The 18,949-nt window shown below is 43.3% G+C and overlaps 1 protein-coding gene across 1 annotated transcript in view; it reads left to right on the forward strand.

The window, feature by feature from the left end:
- SNW1 (SNW domain containing 1) overlaps positions 1 to 18,949 on the forward strand; it is a 67,878-nt gene that overhangs the window by 22,507 nt on the left and 26,422 nt on the right. Inside the window, exons 4-8 of the mRNA XM_030214059.1 lie at positions 11,076 to 11,171; positions 11,259 to 11,365; positions 12,845 to 12,949; positions 13,594 to 13,663; positions 17,234 to 17,299. Coding sequence (XP_030069919.1) covers positions 11,076 to 11,171; positions 11,259 to 11,365; positions 12,845 to 12,949; positions 13,594 to 13,663; positions 17,234 to 17,299 — 444 coding nt within the window. The remainder of the gene's footprint in view (positions 1 to 11,075; positions 11,172 to 11,258; positions 11,366 to 12,844; positions 12,950 to 13,593; positions 13,664 to 17,233; positions 17,300 to 18,949) is intronic.

The following is an 18,949-nucleotide window of genomic DNA, read 5'->3' on the forward strand; positions in this document are numbered from 1 at the left end:
GCTCTGTTCCAAACTCCGAACCCGCAGACTTGGGACTATGTACAAGTTCTGGGTTCCATGGCCTCCACCTTGGACGTCGTAAAGTGGGCCAGAGCTTGCATTTGTCCTCTACAGTGGCACCTTCTGAGCCGTTGGTCTCCTCTCTCTGAGGATTACGAGGTTCGGGTGCCATGTTCGACCCGTCTGCACACAATCATGCACTGGTGGTTCATTCAAAAGAATCTGGTGTCGGGCATTCCTCTGCAAACCCCGGAATGGAAGATCGTGACCACGGATGCATAGCTGTCTGGATGGGTGGCTCATTGCTTCCAACGGACGGCCCAGGGCATTTGGACCTCGACGGAGGCGTCTTGGTCCATCAACCGCTTGGACTTGCGGGCGATTCGTCTGGCCCTTCGGGAGTTTCTGTCTCTTCTCCATGGTTGCCCAGTTCGAGTTCTCGCGAACAATGCGACGGCGGTCACCTACGTTAACCGCCAGGGGGGCACCAGGAGTTCACCACTAGCATCTGAGGCAGCCCTTATCCGTCATTGGGCATAGACTCATCTCCCTCTCTTGATGGCGGCTCACAGAATGTGCAAGCGGACTTTCTCAGTCACCACCAGTTAGAGCCGGGGGAGTGGACACTCTCCCCTCTGGCCTTCGATCAAATAGCTGCCCGTTGGGGGATGCCGGTGATGGACTTAATGGCCACCACATTCAATGCAAAGGTTCCCCGTTTCTTCAGCAGGGGAAGAGAACTGGGCTCAGAAGGCATCAATGCTCTTCTACAACCTTGGCCTAGGGGCCTGCTCTATGCCTTTGCCCCGTGGCCTTTGGTGAGAAGGTTATTGGCTCGCATTGCCAGTCATCCGGTCGAGTGATTCTGGTGGCCCCAGATTGGCCCAGACAACCCTGGTAAGCGGATATGGTCAGGCTCCTGTTCAATCGTCCTCTCCGGCTCCAGGAGCAGGACAGTCTCTTGCTGCAGGGACCAGTCATGATGGAGGATCCCTCCTCCCTCTTTGGTCTTATGGCCTGGCCCTTGAAAGGGCGAAGTTGAGAAGGAAAGGGTATCCGGACACTGTTATCGTTACGAAGCTTCAGGCTCGGAAAAGATCCACCTCGATAGCTTCTGCTAAAGTGTGGCGTACCTTCGATTTGTGGTGTGTGAGTTCGGGATTGTCAGTGGGTTCGGCTTCAGTATCAGTTATCCTCATATTTCTTCAGGAGGGTGTACAGAAATCCCTCTCGTTGAGGTCTGTTAAGGTGCAGGTGGTAGCTCTGGCATGCTTTGGAGGCAGGCTTCAGGGGGCATCGATCGCCTCCCACCCAGATGTGGTTCTTTTTTTGAGGGGCATAAATCGGTTGCATCCTCCGCACCTTCCAGTTCTGCCATCCTGGAACTTTAATCTAGTTCTCAAAGCGCTTCAGCATTCTCCTTTCGAGCCCTTATCGGGGATTACGGTTAAGGATCTTGCCTTGAAGGCGATTTTCCTAGTAGCCATTACTTCCGCTCAGAGAATTTCACAGTTGCAGGCTCTTTCTTGCAGAGACCCCTTCCTGCGTTTTGTGGAGGCGGGGGTATCGATTAGGACAGTTCCTTCGTTTTTGCCCAAGGTGGTTTCTCGTTTGGGGCAGTCTCTGCATTTGCCGACTTTTCGCTGGGAAGATTACCCCGAGCAGTTCCGGGCTCTTCGCTTCCGCGACGTGAGGTGGGCTCTTCTCAGGTATTTGGGGGTGACGAATGAATTTCGTCATTCTGACCAGCTCTTCGTCCTTTTTGGAGGCAGTAAGAAGGGTCATATGGCTTCCAAGGCCACCATAGCCCATTGGGTGCAGGAGGCCATCACTTCGGCCTATGTGGCATTGGGCAAGCAAGCCCCTGTGCAAATTTGTGCTCATTCTATGTGAGCTCAGGCTTCCTCCTATGCAGAGTCCCATTTGGTTTCTCTGGAAGATATCTGCAGAGCCGCTACATTGGCTTTGGTCTATACGTTCAGTCGTCATTATCGGATGGATGTGGCAGCTCAGCAGGATGCAGTGTTTGGCTCGTCGGTGATTTCTGCTGGGTTGGAGGTATCCCGCCCTACTTGAGGACTGCTTGGGTACATCCCACAAGTCTCTGGATTGATCTGTGGGACGTTATGGAAGAAAAAAATTAATTCTTACCTGATAATTTTCTTTCCATTAGTCCCAACAGATCAATCCAGAGGGCCCCCCCTGGATTTACTGTCTGCGGTTTTGTTTTGGTTGGTTAGTTTTTTCGTGTTTCATTGTTCTGAATGTTCCTTCATTTGATTAAATAATAAAAACAAATACATTTGGAAGTGATGGAAGTATGTTGGGCGTTTGGTCTGCCAATGTCAGGAGAGTTTTCTATTGTTTCCATTCCACTGCTTTGGTGGTGTTCATACTGAGGTTTACTTGGCTGCACAGGTCCACATATAGCAAACCTCGGAGGTTCTTTCTATCTCCACCAGCTGGTAGAGGGACAGAACCCACAAGTCTCTGGATTGATTTGTTGGGACTAATGGAAAGAAAATTATCAGGTAATTAATTTTTCCATATGTTATATACCTAGTTTCTGAAGTTTTGATGGTACTTTGTCAGACGTTTAAAACATTTAATATTATCAATGTATTTATATATTTCTCTCCGCGTATTTTCCCACAATTATATTTCAGTCATTCTTCTGTATGAGAGCTTCAGCTTGGTTGTGTGCCTCTGTGTTTCCATAGCTGTTCATTGAAATATAATTACCACTGTGAATATGTACACTGAAAACTACCTTCAGTTTTAGACATGCTGTGGGTTGGCTATTGTGTCTCCAGAGCCTTCCCTGAGTGCATAAGAGACTTGGGTGCTTTGTGACAGCTAGCGGGACTTGGCTGCACTGTTTTCAGTCCTGAGGAGGATAGGAAGACAGCCGCTGCTACTGCAGCACCTCCTGCTGGTGTTAGAGGAGTAGCCTAATGGTTAGTGCAGTGGCCTGAAAACCAGCGAAACCAGGTTCAGTTCCCACTGCAGCTCCCTGTTTCCTTGGACAAGTCACCTAACCCTCCGTTGCCCCAGGTACAAAATAGTATCTACTACTACTATTTAGCATTTTTATAGCGCTGCAAGGCATACGCAGCGCTGCACAAACAGAAGAAAGACAGTCCCTGCTCAAAGAGCTTACAATCTAATAGACAAAAATAAAGTAAGCAAATCAAATCGGTTAATGTGTACAGGAAGGAGGAGAGGCGGGTAGGTGGAGGCGAGTGGTTACAAGTAGTTACGAGTCAAAAGCATCTGTATATAATATATAAACTGCTTTGATTGTAACCACAGAAAGGTGGTGAATCAAATCCCATCCCCATCCCCCCTCCTTTTCTGAGGCTTACCCTCCTGGGAGCAGGATGCAATAAAGATGGCTTTAAAAAGAGTATATGCTGTGACTTTGCTCCTTCAGCTAAGTTAGTAATTTTGAGATTTATTAACTGCCTTTATGTGAAGATTCACCCAAGCAGCATACAACAGACATAGCTTGACATACACAACTTACATTGTGTTAACAATGTAACAGTTAAATGACCAAATATAAGTATAAAATACACTTAATGAGGTAAACTTGGAGATCGGCAAATTAAATCCTAGTAATAATGATACAATACCGTGTCAGAAATACATATTAGCATAGCATAGTAGAACATTCATATGTTCACTAATAAGAGATTTATTAAAAATAAAAAAGAGCATTCATGTAACATTGATGCAGTACTCAGGGAGGCAGGCTTTTACCTGCAATTTAACATTGATGAAGTCTTGACTTGAATATATTCCCTCTGGGAGTAAGTTCCAGAGTGTGGGGGCTATTCCTGAGCAGCTCGCTGGTAGGTGATGCTCCTTTAAAGGACCTTAGAGGGCTCCAAAGGGTTTGGAGGAGGCCCAGAGAAATTCATTTTAAAATAAAAAAATTATCTATAGGTTGGCCCTGCACATTACAAAGAAAAAAAAAGAAAGAGAGATAGAGACTAGAACCTGCTGGGCTGGTCCACAGAGCCTGGGGTTGCAAAACTGATGGTCCACCCCTCAGCCCCAGCTTGGCTCCTATGGCCCTCTTTCATGTTCCTTGGCCCCCTCTACAGTCCTGTGGAAGGGATGCTCGAGAGCCAGAAACAACTGAGCAAACCAATAAAGTCTGGTTTAAAAAATAATAAAAACAAGCGATTGATAAGGGACAGAGAAGCCTTCAGTGCTTGTGCTGTGAGCAACCTGGGGATTGCGGTAGGTTCCCCAAGGAAGCAAGAAGAGAATGAGTTTGGGCCCGACTCTGGAGATGGCCACGAGTTCATGGCACAGGCAGAGTGCAGCTGCCAGTGTGTGGCTTATGACATCACAAAGCAGAGCTCTTGAGAGGCAGGTTTTGCAGCGCATCTTTCTAAAAGAGATGCAACTCAGTTGCAGTGTCTCTGTTATCCATCAAGGAGGCTAATATTGTTCTGTCCTCTGCTCTGGACGCTCTCGCTCCTCCCATTCCTTGTTCTGTAAGACGTACCAAATCCTAGCCTTGTCTGACCTCTAGAATCTGCAACCTACGTTCCTGTGCCCAATCTGCTGAGTGCCTTTGGCTAAAAGCCCATACTCCCCCCCCCCCCCCCCCCCCCACCATGCTGACTTCATACATTTCAAATTCTTGCTGTCCTCCTTCCACTCTGCTCTTGCACTTAACCAAACAAGACTAATACATCCATTTGACAAACTCTGTTGGCTCCAACCCTTGCTGTCTCTTTTTCCATACAGAAATCCCTCCTCAAAGTGCCTCTACTTCCAAGCCCTCTCTTCCCCCCCCCCCCCCCACAAAAAAAAAAAAACAAACTTTGGCTGAATACTTCAATGACAAACAAGAGTAACCTTAAGTTCTCCACCGGGTCACCTCCATCTCCTCTTCCTTCAACCCCTGCCACCCCTTTCTTCCTTTTCTGTGATCACTGAAGAGGAAACTGCACATCTTCGTTCCTCCTTCAAACTCACTGTTCCTCTGATCGCATTCCTACCTATCTACTCAGTTCTATCTCCCCTACTGTCATCCTTTTTAACTATCATATCCTCAATCTATCAGTTTCCACTGCAGCTGTTCCTGATGTTTTCAAACATTCTGTGGTTACACCACTCCTCTGAAAACCTTCACTGGATCCTAACTGCCTTTCCAAATATTGTCCATTATCCTCCTCCCTTTCTTATCAGAGCTATATGAACATGCTGTTCACCACAGCTGTCTTGACTTTATTTCATCTCAAGCTGTTCTTGATCCATGATTGTTGCAGTTGTCCAGATCCTGCCACATCCGAGTAAGTGGAACCAGTGTTTCAGCCATCATGCTGTGGCTTTCTTCAATGTAGATCTACTGCAATCTGATTTTTCCCTCTACATTCAGTAGAAATGGCCCTTGCCACAGTCTCCAGTGACCTCTTCCTGGTCAGTTCCAAGGGCTTTTACTCAGTCATCTACTTTCTTGACCTTTCTGCTGCTTTTGATACTGTTGACCATCCCTTACTCCCTGATTCTCTGTTCTCATTTGAATTTTAGGTCTTTTTTCTGTCTTGGTTTTCTTAACTCTCCCATTCTCTTTTAATGTATATGGATCATCCTCCACTTCTATCCTATTATCTATTGGCCTACCTCGTGGCCCTGTCTCTTCTCTCTATATACTTATTCCTTTGGTACTATGATTCCGTCCCTTGTTTTTCAGTATCATCTTTACGCTGGTAAAGCCCAGATTTCAATATAGTTATACCTGGCTATAATCTATTCAGGAAGGACAGGGTAGGAAAAAAGGGTGGAGGAGTGGCATATGTTAAGAATAATATTAAAGTGATAGAACTGCAGAACGTATGGGTAAGGAAGAAGTCCTGTGGTGTTAAACTGGTAAAGGGAAAGGAAAATGTATTTATATTGGTGTAATATACAGGTTACCTTCACAGTCAGAAGAAATGGACAGAGACTTAATTGAAGACATCCACAAAATAGCTAGGAAAGGGGAAGTACTTCAGATGTCACGCGGTTGTCTAGAAGCAAAGAGATCTTGGATTCTCTACAGGAACCAACGTGGGATGGAGCTATCCTAGACCTGGTACTCACAAACGGGGAGAATGTTTCTGATGTTACAGTTGGAGATCATTTGGCATGATCACTGAATGAGATGGTTAAATATTAAGAAAGGAAGAGAGCGCTTATTTAAGATTGAAAGTCCTAGATTTCAAAAGAACTAACTTTGCCGAGATGGGGGATTTCTCATGAAAGAGTTAGCTGGATGGGAATAGCTGAAGGAAGCAGAACAGCAGTGGTGAAACTGAAAGGGAGCTGTTTTAAAGGCGACAAACCTTTATGTTAGAAAACTACATCAAAGTAAGAGGAAAAGAAGGCCACTCTGGTTGTCGAACATAGTAGCTGAATAGGTAAGGGAAAGAAGGTTAGCCTTCATACATTGTTCCTGGTACAAAATAAGACTTGGAAAGAGGAGGACAGGCAAAAATACTAGGAAAAGCTTAGAGAAGCTGGAAAAGTGTCAGGAATGCAAAGAGGCAAATGGAATAAAAGTTAGTCGATATGGTAAAATTGGGGGACAAGACATTTTTCAGATATAAAAATGACAGGAGGAAGTACCATAATAGCATTGTGAGACTCAGAGCTGAGGGGGAGGCATATGTAGAAGCAAATAAAGATAAAGCTGAACTGCTTAACAGTTATTTATGTTCTGTGTTCACGGATGAAAGGCCAGGGGTAGGACTGCAGAAAACAAATGCTAATGGGGATGGATGGATGGTAGACCGGGACCGATTTTCAGAAGACTCTGTTCAGGAGGAGCTGGCTAAATTAAAAGTAGACAAAGCGATGGGGCCTGATGGGATACATCCGAGGGTACTCAAGGAACTTGGAGGTGTTCTGGAAGCACCGCTGTCTGACCTTTTCAAGAGTCTGTAGTGGTCCTGGAGGACTGGAGAAGTGCAGATGTGGTCTCTCTGCGCAAGAGCCAGAAGTGAGGAGGAGGTTGGGAATTACAGACCTGTCAATCTGGCCTTGGTGGTGATTAAACTAATGGAAATGCTTCTAAAGTGGAGGATCGTGAGGTTTCTTGAATCGAATGGACTGCAGGACCTGAGGCAGCATGGCTTCACTTCACTAGACGTGTTTCGGCCGTGAGGCCTGCGTCAGGGGTCTATAAAATAATGTACATGAAAACACAAATATAATTAAAAACATAATCACACCATAAAAACTCAAAATGGCATTTTGAACGTATTTAAACCATTAGGACAACTTAATTAAAAGAAAAATATAAATATGTATATATCTCAAATGATGAAAAATTATATATAAATACATATATCTCAAATGATGATAACTAAAATACCTTTTTTAGCAGTTTCAGTGTTGGTTTTTCATCTAATCCACAAGGCTATTTGACTTCAGACAACACTTGGTATGTTCCTCATTTTGGAATTATATATTTTAGTGTACCCTATTATATGTCTTGTCCTCATTCATCTCTATGTAATAATTTTCGATATTGATCTATATTCATATTATTTATGTCCATACGTTTTTATGGTTTGATATGTTCATAATGTCATTTGGAGTTTTTATGGTGTGATTATGTTTTTAATTATATTTGTGTTTTCATGTACATTATTTTATAGACCCCTGACGCAGGCCTCACGGCCGAAACACGTCACGTGTTGGGTCAGTTGTGCCATTGTGAATAAAGACCTTGTTCAGGAAGGCACTCATTGTGAGAGGACTTTTTGTTGGATCCACTGTTTGTTTTACCCTATTGGTTTTCCTGTGGAGAGCTCACCTTCTGTGGGTGTTTGCTTCGTTTCACTTCACTAGATGCAGATCTTTGACTGGGTGACCAGTTGAACGTGGGAGGGGCTCTAGATTTTAGCAAAACCTTTGACACTGTCCCGCACAGGTGACTGATAAATAAACTGAGTGCCCTCAGTATGGAACCTAAAGTGACTGGGTTAAAAACTAGTTAAATGGAAGGAGACAGAGGGTAGTGGTAAATGGAGCTTGCTCTGAGTAAAGGGCTGTTTTCAGTGGTGTACTGCAGGGTTCGGTCCTCGGGCCGGCTCTTTTTAACATCTTTGTGAGTGATATTGCGGAAGAACTGTCTGGTAATGTTTGTCTCTTTGCAGGCGGTACAAAACTCTGTAATAGGGTGGACACCCCGGAGGGTATAGATGGTATGAAGAAGGATCTAGCAAAGCTTGAAGAATGGTCCAATAATTGTCAACTAAGATTTAATGCTAAGAAATGCAGGGTCATGCAGTTGGGGTACAAGAATCCAAGGGAACGTACAGTAAAGGGGGTGAAGTGCTGTGTATGAAAGAAGAATGGGATTTGGTGACCTTAAAGTGGCCAAACAGGTAGAAAAGGTGACGGTCAAAGCCAGAAAGATGCTTGAGTGCATAAGGAGAGAGATGACCAGAAGAAAAAAAGAGGTGATAGTGCTCTTGTATAAGTCTCTGGTAAGGCCCTGTTTATACTGCTTGCAATTCTGGAGACTGCACCTACGGAAAGATATAAACAGGATGGAGTCGGTCCAGAGGGCGGCTACAAAATTAGTAAGCGGTCTCTGTCATAAAGCATATAGACTTAGGAACCTTAACATATATACGTGGGGAGAGAGGGGATATGATAGAAACGTTTAAGTACCTCAGTGGCATCAATATACAGAAGGTGAGGCTTTTTCAAAAGAAGTAAAACTTTGGAATGAGGAGGCATAGGATGAAGTTAAGAGGAAATACTTAGGAGTCTAAGAAAATACTCTCACGGAAAGGGTGGTGGATGTGTGGAATGGCCTTCTGGTAGTGGTTGTGGAGACGAGGACTGTCAGAATTTAAGAAAGCAGGGGACAGGCATATGGGATCCTGAGGATGGGCAGACTGGGTGGGCCATTTGGCCCTTATCTGCCATCATGTTCTATGTTTGTATTTGCAAGGCGGCGACGTGGTCTTCATTCCACACATTCACATCTCACTATTGCCTTGAGCAAGACACCTGATATGACAGTCTGTTTGGTCAGACAGTTCTGCAGAATTTGTTTGTGGTCTAGAATCCAGCTCTACCCTCATAGGCCCATTTTTATTCTGTTCGAGGCCTCACCTTCACAACAGTGTATATATGTTTTCAGGTTAATTGACTTTTTTGACCTTGCCTTTGCGAGTTCTAATTAACCTGCTGTTGTTGTTTTCAGTGAGCCTGGTAGTTAGTGATTCCCGCATGTGAGAATTAGCTGGCCTGTTTGTCCTTAGAGATTATCTGTAGCAGGTATTCTCCAAGGACAGCAGGCTACTTATTCTCACATACCCACCCACCTCCCCTTGGAGTTGTCTCCTTTAGCTGTGTTATTGTACTAATTGGTGCTACCTCAAACTTTTAAAGAAACAGTACAATAGGCAGCATTTTGCACCGGATGCCGTGGCCTACTGTCCTCGGAGAATATCGGCTACGGTCATTGTTATTAAATTTCTGTTGTGTTTAGACACTCGAACTGAGAAACAGATCTTGGAGGGAGAGGGGCTGTGTATTCACATGCTATGATATCAAAATGTTGAAATAGGTCTTTTCCTTTTGTTTAGTGATTCCCTACTCCAGTCCTTGAGACCCTCAACACATCTGTTTTACAGGATATCAGTGAATAATCATCAGTTATAATTACATATGTATGGCCTTAAACAGATTTGCATCTGTTAAACATGTTTGGAGGGTTCAAGGTGGCGTGTGAAAAGTACTCCTTTGTCTGAAGGAAAAGCCAGATGAAAGCACTGATTGCTGCTTAAAATCCTTTGCCTTTGTGCTGTAATGATTCCATCTGTGAGCAGAAAGAAGGAAGGAACATTTTAATAGTGGCAATTCTATAACTTGGTGCTACAGTGGAGTGCACCTAGTGCCAGTTCTGTAACAACACTTAGGCATGCTTAAGTCATAGTAGAATACTAGCACAAGCTCACATTGGCGTGCCAAAGCTTAGGCACCACCCCTTACGCCATGTCAGTGTCAGGTGTAAATGAGCCAAGTGACATGTGACATGTGTAGCTGATAGTATTCACTTGGCGCCACGCTCATGGTTACAGGCTATAGCACCTAGGCCCTACTTTATAGAACCGTGCCTAGCGCACATGTGCAGTACCACCAATTAAAGGTGCCTTTGATGTGTGTAAGTGGTGTGAGCTTCTAGAACTGCCTGGAATATGCTTCAGATTAGTGCCTTTCATCCAAGTTGACAGTTTTGAAATGATTTTGCCTGGATGTATAGCACTTTTACATATTTCCACATTACTCCAAGTGCTAAAATACCTGAAAGTATATAGCTTCCTCTATAATTCTGGGGACCATTTTCTCCAATATAGCCCCTTCTCAGCAGTATCAGCAGGTGTTTCATGCACTATTCTCTGCTGACGGCTTGGGGAGGACTCACATGAACTTCTTGCATAATTTAGGCTCCCAGCTACCAAGACATTCTTTAGGGTCATAGTTTTATGGAGAATAAAACTGATAATATTATCATGCATCTGACCATTTGCAACTGTACCTTGAGTACTGTGCGCAGTTCTGGTCATCCTATCTCAAAAAAGATAGCAGAATGAGAAAATAAACAGCAGAGTTGACCCCAAGGAGAGAAGGAATTGAAGAACGTCCCTGTGAAGAAATGCTAAACAGGTAAGAGCTCTTCAGCCTGGAGGAGACTGGATAGAGGTCTATAGAACTGTGTGTGAGTGGATCTTTAAAATAGTACTAACATGAGGGTACATTTCATGAAACTAAGAGGTAGCACATTTAAAACGAATAAGAGAAAGTTTAGACAAGTTATTGAAGGAAAGGTCCATAAACCTTTACTGGGCATGTAGTCCTAATAAACTGTTGTTTATCCCTGGGTTTGAGCAATAACAAAAGGATTTACTACTTGGGGTTTTTCAAGATACTTGTCATATCTGGCTTGCCTGTGTCTGACTTTGTTGTTCTTTGTAGAGTTACTGACCAAGTTCCTGATTTCCTGGAGGGAAATGTGAGATCAGTAATGGAGCAATCTCCATAATGTGTTTCAGGTGATTTACAGCAAGTACACTGATCTGGTTCCTAAAGAAGTTATGAATGAAGATGATCCGGACCTGCGGAGGCCAGATGAAGAGGCCGTCAAGGAGGTAATTATGGGACTCGGAGGTTACCGTGACTATGTTTACATTTCTCTTCAGATATGCAAAATACTTCATTCTTATGTCTCATTACAGTTGACTGAGAAAACAAGGCAGGCCCTAGAGAAGTCTGTGTCTCAGAAGGTGGCTGCAGCCATGCCAGTTCGGGCAGCCGACAAATTAGCCCCAGCCCAATACATCAGGTCTGTAACGAGGAGTGTTTCTTCCCATACTGGGGTTCAACTCTACCAGGGTGGAGGATTTTATCACAGTCCAGTTCTGCAGTGTATGTACATATTTTTATGTAGAGCTCATTCACAAGACACAGTGCACAGTTCTATGAGGTAACAAGATCAGAAGATCCTAAGGCTAAGTGTTAATGGAAGGGAATTTTGTGATCCAGTGAAGGTCATGGACTGTGATAGAGGTCGATCTGGTACTTGAGTCTTCACACTTCACAGGTTAAATTGCAGTTTATGGCTGTACTGTCAGCTTGCTTATAAGACTCTGGTCTTTCAGATATTACTGTAGGGTTTTTTTTAGCATTTCTATAGCAGAGGAATTTTCATGGAAGGCTGGTAACGGTATCTGGAGAGAATGAAAGTAATGCTTTCAGTCTGTACAGTGTATAGAGCCTCTGTAGTGCTGCCCAGTGTGTAAAGAGCAGAAAGTCTTCACTGATCCCTTCCTTCGTACTCATAATAAAGTAACCCTACCTCTGCTGGACTGGTGTAATGACAATATGACCTTTGCTGACTTGGGCAGGAAGCATGCTTCTGTCGCCTTCATTGTCCACTCATAGTTTTCAGGTTTCATATTTTAAATGTATTTGGTATACCGCTCATCATAATTAAAATTAAATATAAAAACCGTCATAACAAAATATCATATGAGGGTACATACAATCAATTGAATATACAATAATACACATAGTACAAAAAACCCATAAATCTTAAGTCCAAAAGATGATATGCAGGCTGACGTTTAATATATTATCAGTTTGGCCCTGTCCCTTTCCTATGACTGGCTCTAAGATACCCTGTTAGCACAGTTTCTGGCCATCAGACTGCTATTCTGTAGCAGCAAAAAGGGTCACACACAGACGGTTCTGGACTCTTGTCTCCCTAGTGAGCAGTGGCTGGAATCATTCAGAGAGATGCCTGCTGGCTTCAAACCCACCATTTATTATTTCTCATTTTATTGTTTATATACAAATGTGTATATCTGTATGAAATGTTTCAAGTGATACAATCTGCTTCAATACTGTTGTTTGAGACAAATATAAAGTGTAATAAATCAAGCAGATAAACTAATGCTTGAAAATAGTCAAAGAATTGGAGCAAATGAGTCTGCAGGGACGTGTGTGTCTGGCAGTAGTTATATCATTCTAGTCTTAAATGTTAACTTTCTTTTTTACTAAGATTCTTTGCACGTAATAATTTCTTACGTTTTAATTTCTGCATCTTAATTCAACATTGTATAAACAAAAACAGTGTCTGCTGTCTTTAAGTGGAAATCTCTACCTTTGAGTCTCACTTTTCTGCCACACTGATATCGTCATCTCAGTAAATAGCAGGTATCTTAGTCCTCTATATGTTTTAGTAAAGTCTCTGTGCGTGGAAATGTTCTTATGACTAGAACGTGCCTCTGAGGAACCTCATGCTTATACCTGCTTTTCTCAGATATACACCATCTCAGCAGGGTGTCGCGTTTAATTCAGGAGCCAAACAGAGGGTGATTCGTATGGTGGAGATGCAGAAAGACCCCATGGAACCACCCAGATTCAAGTGAGTATGTGAAGAGAAGGGAGAAGCTCAGAGTCAGTAGGAGAACTGTGCAAGACGCTGGGGGACAAATGTCACCAGAAACAAAAAATGAGGTTTTAATGAATTCTGTTAGAGCAAACAATTTATAACAGAACAGTCCAACCCCCATCCTTTTATGTGGAAAAATAGTTATAGAAGTTCAAACATACTTTTACATGACATAAAAAAATAGCCATTCTCAACAGTTTGAATCTGCTATTTTAGTTGCCTTTTCCCAGAGACGATCACAAAAGACATTTCTAGGGCCATTTTCATCAAATGTTGGGTAAGCGTGATGAGTCAGTTTCCAGGGGACGAGTATATCAGTCACAGATCACAAATGGAAAAGCTAGTATTCTGACAGAGAAAGCGAAGAGTTGTGCTAGGGCTGGGTGTGTGCGTTTGAAGCATTCACTACTGCTGCTGTTGCGTGTTCTCTTTGTGTGTGTGAGCTTGCTCTGGAGCTGGTTGCACTGTACCTATCCTGTAGTAGCACGTGTTTAAGAAAGTTGTTCTGTGAGTATTTGACGTTACTTGCTAACTTCACCTTAGAAAACGTATTCATGATATGGACACTTTTTAAATAATTGGAATGTGTGGATTAAAGCAATCATTTTTACTTTCAGGATTAATAAGAAAATACCCCGTGGGCCCCCATCACCCCCTGCACCAGTCATGCATTCACCCAGCAGAAAGGTAAATTGGCAGTACTCCTGTGTTGCTCTCCTATAGGTTAGTAAGCAGTGACCCTGTGATGGCACCATGATGATGGAACTCCTTAGATCTTCTTCACATATGACAGTGCAAGCTTGAGTGTTATCTCTCTGATAATGTGGTTTACGTGTCTTACCTAAACAAAATCTGCTGAGTTCGAGGAACCTGCTTTGCAAACAGTTGTACTGCATGCCATCCCCTATCCCACTTTTCAGAAGAAACTTAAAATTACCTGTGGGGGTTTGGGCAAGTCAGAGACTTGGGACCCAGCTATAAAATAACCTGAATCAGGCACAACACAAGAGGAGAAGAGAAATTTACTCCTGTATAAGGTTTATCTGGAGTCCACTGCATGCAAATCTCTCATATGAATATTCATTGTGGATCTCTTGAAAACCTGATTGGCAGGGGTTCCTCCAGGACCAGGTTTGGGAACCACTGTTGTAAAGGATCTGCAATAGAAGTCCCCTTGTGTCCTCCAAGGCTGGCAGAAGTCCAGGTCTCCGACCCTGGACCAGAAGCCACAGACTGCATCTCGCAATCCTCTTGAATTTCCTGGCAAATTCTCTTGTCCTGAACAGACTCCTCTGAGATCTGAGGCTCGCTTCCTCCCTCTGGTCCAAGTAGGGATCCCTACACCTGCTGCATCAAATATACTCTATGAAGGGGAAGAACAAACTTTGGGGCTTGTCAGAAGTTGCTGCTTCATAAGAAAAACCCTGTAGGGACAATGCAGTTTGTGTGAAACACTTCCTGGAGCCAAAACAGGAGCAAAAAGGAAACTCATGTGCCAGGAGCAATGGCCAGCACCCCAAAACTTTCTGGAGATTCCACGTGCCCCTGTGAGGAGTTTTCTGTGCTTGTCAACTCACAGTGGGCCATGTGCCCCAGTGACTTACTATGGCAGGAGCTGTACTTTTCTGAACAGCTCTGACATCCACCACAATGGGAGCAGTATTTAATAAGCTCAGACAGAATCTTCATGGCTCTCCCTTCATGCTACTGCCTCTGCCACTTTTAGCACATATCCAAGCACTCAATCTGAAGGTTGCTCTGTTCATACTGTTCCTACTGTAAAAATTGGAGCAGGCTGAAGGAGTTCACTCCCATTATAAGCCATTCTGCCCTTCAGATTAGACCAGTCCCTGCCCAAAAGTCCCCTTACAGGCAAAGGCACATTCCGTTCCTTTCCTTCTCGTTAGTTGATATTCTGAAAGCACCAAAAGTAAATGGGGGGGGGGGGGGAGAAACCTGTCTTCCAAGGGCTGCCCCTAGATACCCCCAACTGTATGAGTTCATCTGGAAAACCAGGTCTGGTGAAAAGAACTGAAGGAGTCTGATGGGAGAGAGAGAGTTCAAGAAGTAGGAGGTAGTGTTCTATTGTGGATTAAAAACTGGTTAAAGGACAGAAGAAAGAGTAGGTTTAAATAGTCAGTATTCTCAATGGAGAAGGGTAGATAGTGGGGTTCCCCAGGGGTCTGTGCTGGGTCCGCTGCTTTTTAACATATTTATAAATGATCTAGAGATGGGAGTAACTAGTGAAGTAAATAAATTGCAAGAGGACTTTACAAGACTGGGAATCCAAATGGCAGATGATGTTTAATGTGAGCAAGTGCAAAGTGATGCATGTGGGAAAGAGGAACCTGAATTATAGCAACGTCATGCAAGGTTCCACATTAGGAGTCAGCGACCAGGAAAAGGATCTAGGAGTCATCGTTGACAATACTTTGAAACCCTCTGCTCAGTGTGCTGCGGTGGCAAAGAAAGCAAATAGAATGTTAGGTATTATTAGGAAAGGAATGGAAAACAAAAATAAGAATGTTATAATGCCTATGTATCGCTCGATTGAGCAACTGCATCTTAAATACTGTGTTCATTTCTGCTCACCGCATCTCAAAAAAGATATGATGGAATTAGAAAAACTACAGAGAAGGGCAACGAAAATTAAAAAGGGGATGGGACGACTTTCCTATGAGTCTTGGGCTCTTCAGCTTGGAGAAAAGACGTCTGAGGGGGAGGTATGAAATATGTATATAAAATACTGAGTACAGTGGAACGGGTAGATGTGAAGCGCTTGTTTACTCTTTCCAAAAATACTAGGACTAGGGGGCACACAAAGCTACAAAGTAGTAAATTTAAAACGAATCGGAGAAAATATTTCATCACTCAACATGTAATTAAACTCTGGAATTGGTTGTCAGAAAATGTGGTAAAAGCAGTTAGCTTAGCGGGGTTTATAAAAAGTTTGGATAGCTTCCTAAAAGAAAAGTCCATAAGCCATTATTAAAATGGACTTGGGGAAAATCCACTGGTTATTTCTGGGATAAGCAGCTTAAAATGTATTGTACTGGATTGTCCACTGTTGGAAATGGGATACTGGGCTTGATGGACCCTCAATCTGTCCCAGAATGGCAACATTTATGTACTTATGTACTAATATGGAGTGAATGCAGGAGATGGGAGGGACAGTCTAGGGGGTGGAAGGGACATAGAATAAGTGCAGGTGAGTAAGGGAGCATAGAAGGGGGAAAGAAGCCTGTGTGTCACCAATGAAATACACACCCGACCAACCCCTTGATGAAGAAACCCCTCACAGCTCCCTCCGCCACAAACTTTAGAGAGCTAGTGCTGAAGGATGATAGATCTTCTAGCAGAGGGAGAAGAGGACCCCCCCCAGCCCTTTTCTGTTTCCCAGCCTGATCTCTGTCTATGCTGAACAGGACACCACAGGAGCAAGGGTCATTGGAGCCCTACCTAGCATTACTTTCACCACAGACCCATGAAACTGCTCCATCAATAAAACACTCTGAAGAGTATTGCCATGGGAGCCTGGCGTCCTGTGTTGCCAGGAAAAGCAGCCTTTAGGCTATTGCCCTGGGAGCCAACCCTGGGAGCATAGTTAATCCGTACTTGCTGAACCAGGAGCAGACAAAGACTGGAACCTGGAAGCCTGCTCTACCAGAGGAATCAGCCTGAAAAGAACTGCTCTGAAGGGCAAGGGAACAATGACATGGAGTCCATGGATTCTTGAAATCCTGCTGCACCACTGGAGAAAATGCCTCATTTGCACCACTCACGATGATGCCACTGAAAAGTGTTAGTCCTCTATCTGCTGACAGGGTATAACCCATGTGTCTGAACTGATCTGGCAGGGCAATAAGGAAACCCTTATGTATCAAAACATTTCAGCTTCCTAAATTAGCTCTTTCCATATCTGACTTCAAGTGCTAGGACCTGCATACCAAAATGCACTTTTTCATGTAATGATTTGATTAAAGTTCAGTAAAATCTCCCTGCCAATTAGACATATTGTTGCTCATATTTATATAGTTGAATAGTATAGATATAGATACATATAACCATACATATATGTACAATATTTTTATCTATAGATCTGCTGGATTTTGCATTGTGTTTCCAACATGAACTGGAAAAGAACATCTTATGATTGTGAATGTATGTGTGTGTATACATTTTATAGGGTGAGGGATGGCTAGATGCCCCTTTTCTGATGTACTTACACAAATCTTCTCTTTCTCTCTCTCATGCCAGATGACAGTGAAGGAGCAGCAGGAGTGGAAGATTCCTCCCTGTATTTCAAACTGGAAAAATGCAAAGGTAATGTAACAGGTGTGATGGGTTAGTCCATGGACATTGCCAAGGAAACCTGATCTTTAGGTTACTGTTAGGGGTTCAAGGTTAGAAAGAAAAGCAGTGGTGATAGACAATAGCAAGGCATCTGCTGTTGGTGGTTCCTTTAAAGTCTTTTGTGCCCTTCCCTGGAGCTCCAATGAGTGATTCCAGAGTTGGAATGTCAAGAGCAGGCACTGAGATTCCACTCTGTTCCACACTGGGATTCATGAGCTATTCAAAATGCAATGTTAAAATTATAGTACAGTACTGCACAGTCACAGAGCAATAAGTCTTTTTAAAATGCATCGATGTCCCTTTCTGAACATATACTAAAACACTCATCCACATTTGCATTAACTCCTGCAGAGACAACTACAGTACAACCTGCTCCATTTCCCAGGTTCTGGTGTTGGTCTTTATTTACCCTTATTCACTCTGCCTATTTCCCCCAGGCCCCCTCCACATGACCTCCATCAAGCAAGCAGCTCTTAACTGAGCCCTTCTATTCCGTGGCTGATTCCAGACACCTTTCTTTTCAGCTTGCTGCACCATATGACTGGAATAGCTGGCTTCAGTCAATGCATCATTTTTCCTCTTCAGCTACTTTCAAATCCCAGCTAAAAAAAACCTGTGGCTTTTGGTCTACTTTAAATCTTAGTCTGACTCTCTCTGCTCACAGCCTTGATTTTATTACTACTACTATTTCTACTATTTAGCATTTCTATAGCGCTACAAGGTGTACACAGCGCTGCACAAACATTTTAACTGTGCTTTCTGTAATAGATGGATATGTAAAACAAAGTTTTCACGAAATGCATCTTGACTATGTAGGGGTAGTACACAGCATTGTACAGTTAGAGTATGAGTTTTTATTTATAAAGTTCCCTCAGTGTACGCATTGTTATAAAGCCATAGATCCTTATGGAAATCTCCATCTATAGAGGCTCTTGCCTGCCTCAGAACTGCATATAGCTGCAGTTAACACCAGTGCAAGCAAAGATCTCAGAATCCATTTTCATTTTAAATCAGAATCATGGAAATGGATTTTCTAAAGACGGTGAAGATGGATCATTGGTGACTTGTTTGGGCACTAGCCACTTAAACTACAGACAGTGAGCATGAAAACTGGATGATAATGAAGGGAGTTAGAGAATACAGGAATTTGATTTAATTATTTATTTATTTAGATTTTGATCACACCTTTTTCAGTAGTAGCTGAAGGTGAGTTACATTCAGGTACTCTGGATATTTCCCTGTCCCAGGAGGGGTCACAATCTAAGTTTCTACCTGAGGCAATGGAGGGTTAAGTGACTTACCCAAGATCACAAAGAGCAGCAGTGGGATTTGAACCAGCCACCTCTGAATGTCAAGACTGGTGCTCTACTAGGCCACTCCTCCACCCTGAAGAAAGCTTGTTACTCTTTGGGGTTCTACATGGAATGTTGCTACACTTTGAAATTCTGCAGGGAATCTTGTTATTCTTTAGAATTCTAGAATCTTTATTTATTTATTTAGATTTTGCTCACACCTTTTTCAGTAGTAGCTCAAGGTGAGTTACATTCAGGTAGTCTGGATATTTCTCTGTCCCAGGAGGGCTCACAATCTAAGTTTGTACCTGAGGCAATGGAGGGTTAA

The sequence above is a fragment of the Microcaecilia unicolor genome, chromosome 9, assembly GCF_901765095.1.
Source record: "Microcaecilia unicolor chromosome 9, aMicUni1.1, whole genome shotgun sequence".
Lineage (NCBI taxonomy): Eukaryota > Metazoa > Chordata > Amphibia > Gymnophiona > Siphonopidae > Microcaecilia > Microcaecilia unicolor.